This window comes from Lupinus angustifolius, unplaced genomic scaffold, assembly GCF_001865875.1.
Source record: "Lupinus angustifolius cultivar Tanjil unplaced genomic scaffold, LupAngTanjil_v1.0 Scaffold_2_216, whole genome shotgun sequence".
NCBI classification, from domain to species: domain Eukaryota; kingdom Viridiplantae; phylum Streptophyta; class Magnoliopsida; order Fabales; family Fabaceae; genus Lupinus; species Lupinus angustifolius.
In genome coordinates, this window is record NW_017716625.1 from 1 (window position 1) to 6,631 (window position 6,631).

The 6,631-nt window shown below is 35.9% G+C and overlaps 1 protein-coding gene across 5 annotated transcripts; it reads left to right on the forward strand.

Annotated features, from left to right (window-relative positions):
• Positions 1-6: 6 nt before the first annotated feature.
• Positions 7-6,392, forward strand: LOC109337185 (casein kinase 1-like protein HD16). 5 transcript variants are annotated; one of them, XM_019574105.1, is made up of 17 exons: positions 7-56; positions 870-1,337; positions 1,669-1,794; positions 1,901-1,974; positions 2,086-2,155; positions 2,231-2,286; positions 2,395-2,466; positions 2,555-2,649; positions 2,774-2,840; positions 2,921-3,050; positions 3,151-3,369; positions 3,461-3,591; positions 4,420-4,594; positions 4,704-4,794; positions 5,008-5,165; positions 5,261-5,449; positions 5,951-6,392. In XM_019574105.1, the coding sequence occupies exons 2-17, from the start codon at positions 927-929 to the stop codon at positions 6,008-6,010; spliced, it is 2,124 nt and encodes a 707-aa protein (XP_019429650.1). In that variant the 5' UTR covers positions 7-56; positions 870-926; the 3' UTR covers positions 6,011-6,392. The 5 variants fall into 5 exon arrangements, with proteins under 5 accessions (XP_019429650.1, XP_019429653.1, XP_019429649.1 ...); XM_019574108.1 differs by having other exon boundaries at positions 38-56; positions 926-1,337; XM_019574104.1 differs by lacking the exon at positions 7-56 and adding an exon at positions 67-348.
• Positions 6,393-6,631: the final 239 nt, after the last annotated feature.

Sequence of the window (6,631 nt, forward strand, 5' to 3'; positions counted from 1 at the left end):
AAAAAAAAAAACAAAACAAAAGAAGAAGAAGCCACAACACATCAAAACCGAAAAGGGTAACGCCATATCTTCTTCTACTTTCCTTCACCTAATAAACTTGAAGCCTCTCTTTTCTTCTCTTCATTTTCTATCGAACCCTAACGATGACGGTTACGTTTTCGTTATAGCTTTGTTTTTTCATTCTTCACTTTCTGAAAGCTTTCACCTTTCAATTTCTCTCTCTCATTCTGCATTTCTCGCGTTTTTCTCACTGTTTCCTCAACGATCTTACTCCGATCGCTATTTTTATCGTTTTGTTCTTGAATCGCTTCCCGATCCTTCTGTTTTCGAAGCTCAAGGCATCGATCTGTGAGTTTTTTTTTTGCGGTTGGAATTATTTTCATTTTTTAAGTTAATTGTTTTGTTGTTTCCACTTTTCAGCGTGCTTGATGGTTTGTTGTGTGATTTTTTGCAATAAAGTTTGAATTTTATATGGTTTTGGATAATCGGTTTGAAGATTGGAGTGTTCAATTTGTTTTAAAAAAAAATGATTTTTTTAGTTAAAGCAATCAGTGAAATTTTCAGGTTTGAAATTGATGATGAAGTATATGGCTAAGAACTTGTTTGTTTTCGCTTTGGCTTATTTATTTTTGATTTTATGAGAAAAATTGGTTTGAACTTTTAGGCAGTGTATATTTTGCTCAAAGTTTAATTTTTATGGTATCTAATACCTTTTCAGGACACTACTTATAGTATGATATTTAGATATAGAATTTATAGATATTTTGGACTTCATCTTGGAGGTTATGCTCTTGTTGGTGAAAAGTTTTCTTAGTGAATGCTTTGGACTGAATTTGTGTATTTGCTTTGATTTTTTCTATCTACTGCAGAGGTTGTCTGCTGTTTCTTTGGCGACTAGAGTGGACTATGATTTGAATGGGGATAGGATGCCAGAGTTGAGAAGTGGAGCTAGAAGGTCGAAACGGCTTGGTGATCTTCAACCTGGTCCATTACCTGTTGATCAAGGAGAGAATTGGGTGCAACCTCCTGCTCAGAACAGAACTAGGAGGAGAGTTGGAGGTGGAAGAGGTGGTAATGCCACAGTTTTAGGCAAAGGGCCTTCACCAGCTGTACCCACAAGGCGAACAGCAGCTGGTAGAGGCCGCGGAGCAAGAGTGATCAATCTCGATCCTGAACCTTATGGCGCCCTTCCAGAACCTGTTGCTTTAGGGGCTCCGGAACCCATTTACAATAACTTAGAGATAGTGGCCAATAATAATATTGTGATGGAGGGTGGAAGTGGAGACAAGGCGGTGGCAGCTGAAGAGGAAGCAAGCACCACACCTGTCCCTGAGAGGGTATTCCCGTATTGCTTGTTACCTCTACTGGATTGCATTACTGCCTTTCCAAAATATTGCTGCAATTTAGTTTTTATGATGTGAAGGAGCTATGTTTGGTAACTATGTTATTGACTGCTAGTACTTCTTTAATGTTTTATTTTGCTGCATATGATAGTCATATTTAATGGATTTAATCCCCTCTTTGCTGTTCCGATTTTAATGTGTTGAATTGACTTGGATGGTTTTGGATATTTTGGTTTTCCATAATAAACATGATATTTATCATGTCTTAGCTCATTAGTTAATATATAATTTGGACCTTAATGTAGTTGCTCTCTGATTCATTCAGGTGCAAGTTGGTGGTTCACCTGTATATAAGATTGAAAGGAAATTGGGTAAGGGTGGTTTTGGCCAAGTTTATGTTGGCAAAAGGATTAGTGGGGGCTATGATCGAACAGGCCCTGATGCAATTGAGGTATTACGTGGGAGTTCAATCATTCGTTAAGGATTTAATGAAGTATTAATGATGGTATGTAGGATGATACTTTGACACATTTTCTTGTTTCAACCTTGTTTTTCAGGTTGCACTCAAGTTTGAGCACAGAAACAGTAAAGGTTGCAATTATGGACCTCCTTATGAGTGGCAAGTGTACACGTAAGTAATCTGTCCTTTCTGTCTTTACAGGCTCATCTAGAATACGTTTTCAAGCTGTGTTCTAATTTTATCATCTCACTTTCACTTTCCTTTTTAATTGGGCGTTGATAGCACTCTGAATGGTTGCTATGGAATTCCCTGGGTTCATTACAAGGGCCGACAAGGAGATTTCTACATTCTGGTGAGATTTGAAGTTCCACATATTGTCATATGTTGGCTTGCTTTTTGTTGTCTAAAGGAAAATAAAATATTTCAGGTCATGGACATCCTTGGGCCTAGTCTCTGGGATGTATGGAATTCTTTGGGCCAGTCGTAAGTTTTGGACTCTCCCCCTCGTTGCCTTATAGGATTATTTTGAAAATTACAATTCCTTTAAATTCTTCCCGTTCTTCTCCATTAACTTTTTTAGCATCTTGACAGGATGTCTCCAAATATGGTTGCTTGCATTGCGGTGGAGGCAATATCAATTCTTGAGAAACTCCATTTGAAAGGGTAAATCATATTCATAGTATGTTCAGTCTTGTCAACTTTAACATTCTCATTTATTGTCCTGTAAATGAATCTCATGTTATTGACTTAGGTTTGTGCATGGAGATGTAAAACCAGAAAACTTTTTGCTTGGTCAACCTGGAACACCTGATGATAAGAAGTTATATCTTATTGATCTTGGTTTGGGTATGCTGTCCTTCCAAACCATTGGCTTTTGCTTTGTGTTAGGCTTTCTGTCTCACTACTAGGTTTTAGATATGATATTTTTCCTAACACGTTAAAGCCCATACCTTGTATATTGTATCTACAGCATCTAGATGGAAGGATGCATCATCTGGTCAACATGTGGACTATGATCAGAGACCTGACATTTTCAGGTTTGTGAATGTTGTGACTATTTTTATGGGACTATCTTTTGTTATACATGTTGATGTTGTTAATATTCCTTTTCCTGCAGAGGAACAATAAGGTATGCCAGTGTACATGCACATTTAGGTAGAACTGGAAGTCGAAGGGATGATCTTGAGTCACTGGCATACACTTTAATATTTCTAATAAAAGGGAGATTACCTTGGCAGGGTTATCAGGTCTGTTTTGTAGTATCACTTTATTGATTTTAACTCTGTAGAGTTTTCATTTTATATATGATATAATATAATTTATTTCTATTTTTAACTGAATCTACAGGGTGACAATAAAAGTTTTCTTGTTTGTAAGAAAAAGATGGGTACTACTCCAGAGTTGATGTGCTGCTTTTGTCCCGCTCCATTTAAGCATTTCCTTGAAGCTGTTACCAACATGAAATTTGATGAGGAGCCAAATTATTCCAAGCTTATATCACTTTTTGATAGCTTGATTGAACCATGCACTCCATTGAGACCTATCAGAATTGATGGAGCTTTAAAGGTTGTTTTAATGTTATTCTAGGGTGTTACATTGTTGCTTATTTTTATTGACCGAGTTGTGTATCTTAGTGCTAAAGTCTTTGTATTAATAGGTTGGTCAAAAGCGGGGAAGGATGCTTATTAATCTGGAAGAAGATGAGCAGCCTAAGAAGAAAGTCCGATTAGGGAGTCCTGCTACTCAGTGGATATCAGTGTATAATGCACGCCGTCCCATGAAGCAGAGGTAATTAATCAATACAGGATCCTCAATCTGGTGTGTTATTACTTATGATGTTCCACGTTATGTGTTGGACTTGAAAATTTTCTTTATCTCATCGTGGATCTGGTGAGTTTTGTTGCTGGATTGAGTTGTTCTTTTTTGTTTAATCTCTTGGATGTCTAGCATACCTAATAATTGGGTGTAGGCCATTCCCAAATGCTGCAATAGTGTGACTCACATGGAAAGTTCTATGAAGTCAGCATACAACGATGCATGTTGCAGCTTAAAGTTCCCTTGTCACTGTAATTAGCTGTCCTGCTTTAACTGATATTGGAAGGAAGTGGTATTACTTAATTGGCCAATACCACCTCTCCATTAACAAAAAGCAAATAAAAGGAGAGGAATACAAGGACATGCTGAAATATCATTTGTCATAGCTAGACATAAGTCTAACTTCACAGGTTCTTCCTAGGAAGTGCTATATTTTTTGGGATAAAAGGAGATAGGAAGGAAATTTTATAAACGATAGCTTCAAAAGGTTTTACCGTATTTTATATTCATTAGTAAATATGATTCTATTAATTAACTTTTCGATGTCACTCAAAATGAGCTGTACTTATTTTTGAACTTGTTAAATTTATGAACCTGGTTATGAATTTATACTTTATAGATTCTGATCCATCTTTGCACTTGCTGCTTGGTAATGCTTATTTAAAATAATTTTAAAGAAGGTAGTTATGATTTGTAATTACTAGTGCAGGAGTTTAATTGCCCACCATATTCATTAGCTTATTTCTTTATAAAGAAGTGTTTATTTTGCTTGGTCATAAGTAACATTTAATTTGGTTGCAGATATCACTATAATGTAGCAGACACTAGGCTCCGGCAGCATGTAGACAAGGGTATTGAGGATGGGTTGTACATAAGTTGTGTGGCCTCTGCAGAGAATCTGTGGGCCCTAATTATGGATGCAGGAACGGGTTTTTCTTCCCAGGTTTATGAGTTGTCAGCAGCTTTCCTTCATAAGGTAGTTTTTCTTTCTTCCCTGATTTATATACCTTTTCAGTACCTGTTGAGTAAATATATATGATGGGAAAAAATGATGTCTGTGTGTTGGAATTTTGATTTTGAATCAGGATTGGATTATGGAGCAATGGGAGAAAAATTATTATATCAGTTCAATAGCTGGTGCAGTTAATGGAAGTTCCTTGGTTGTCATGTCAAAAGGTTTAACCATTACACTTTTTTTATAGCATTTAATGCATAGATATGATTTATTTTGCTCCTTCAATTTTCTGTACCACTTTTGTACACTATTAATATGTATTTATTGTTAATTTATTTATAAAGGGATTTACTTAATCATAGGACCTTGCTGTTTTATTTATCATGGCGGTTGACTTGCTGCTTGTTTTCTCATTGTAAATCCATGATTTGTAGGAACTCCTTACACACAGCAATCCTACAAAGTCAGTGAATCGTTTCCTTTCAAATGGATAAACAAGAAATGGAAAGAAGGATTCCATGTTACCTCCATGACTACTGCTGGCAGTCGATGGGGTGTTGTTATGTCTAGAAATGCTGGGTATTCTGATCAGGTATCTAGATCATTTTTACTTTGATTTGTGGTTATATATGTATTTTTTCAACCATTCTCATCAAATGTACTTGCTTTCCATTTTGATGATGCAAGGTTGTGGAGTTAGACTTTTTGTATCCAAGTGAAGGAATCCATCGACGATGGGAGAGTGGTTACCGGATTACATCTATGGCTGCTACTAGTGATCAGGCAGCCTTCATACTTAGCATCCCAAAACGTAAATTACTTGATGAAACTCAAGAGACTCTGCGCACATCTGCCTTTCCCAGCACCCATGTAAAGGTACTCGCATTTGTGTTCTGTCCTGTTACTTGTTAGGTTGGCATGCATGCACTTTTAGCATGCCTATTGGTGTTGATGTGATTCCCCTTTTTGTTTGGTTATTTGTTAATTTTTGCCATAGGGAATCAATTGATAATTATGTCACTGATAGCTTATGGTTTAGAAAAGTATTTCTAAAAGAAAAATCCATAATTACTATATTCACAAATCTCATCTTTTCTTCATAGCCAAAAAGGGAAGAAAAAAATCATGACATTTATTTATCGTGTGCTACACCTATTTTCAAAGTCTTAGTTTTTCCTTGATCTCACCACAATTTCTTTGAAGGTTGACATTAAGTTATAGATTTAGATTTCTTTTTTAAAAACAGAAGACTTTGACCTGTTTTTATATATTCTAAACTATGTGATGTAGAGAAGAGCCTCCTCCCAAAAAGTAGTATGTTTTCTTTTTAAGGTTTTTCCTAACAGCATCATAATATTTAACTTGATGGTTTTGCAGGAAAAATGGTCCAAGAATCTATATATTGCATCAGTATGTTATGGGCGAACTGTTTGTTAGCTTCTGCCATGCACATTTGAAGCATTCTTGAATGAGTCAAAATTAGAAATGAGAGGGTTTATATGATCATTAAGTTGAAATGGGTAGGTTTGCTTTTGCCCCAAACCTACTTAAAAGTAAAATCCCTCATAAAAATTTGGTTGTAATTAGAAGGAAAAAGAGTTAAGGGAGAAACAGAAGTAAGCTATGCCGTGAGAGGCATGTTTTCCCCAACCAACCTTGCCAATGGAAACAACAATTTGTTCAAGAGTATCAATATGGAATGGAAAGTCTCTGGCTATTTTGGCCATGTTTCATGGTTGTGCGTTAAAGTTTAAACCATTTGCCATGTTGTATGTAATGATATAAATTTAACAACATCAACATCATAGCCTTAAATAACTAATTTTAAGGTACAATGATTTCTAATTTTTAAGACCAGTCCTGAACTAGTGGCGGTCAATAAGAATTATGCGACATAATCAATTGTTTGTGCCAGAAACTATCCTTGAATGGTTGACTCATGACTTTGACCTTGTGAAGTTACTAGTAATGAATGTATAAAAAAGGTTACTAGTAATGATTGAGTGGAGCTATGGTTTGAAGCATACTTTTAATTATAGGTAGCAAAATGGGTAATGG

Bases quoted from the DNA above. Each gene is read 5' to 3' on its own strand.
- LOC109337185 (XM_019574105.1), top strand. From the start codon at position 927: ATGCCAGAGTTGAGAAGTGGAGCTAGAAGGTCGAAACGGCTTGGTGAT. The intron at 4,595-4,703 runs GTAGTTTTTCTT...ATTTTGAATCAG, and splicing joins CAGCAGCTTTCCTTCATAAG to GATTGGATTATGGAGCAATG. The intron at 5,450-5,950 runs GTACTCGCATTT...ATGGTTTTGCAG, and splicing joins TTCCCAGCACCCATGTAAAG to GAAAAATGGTCCAAGAATCT.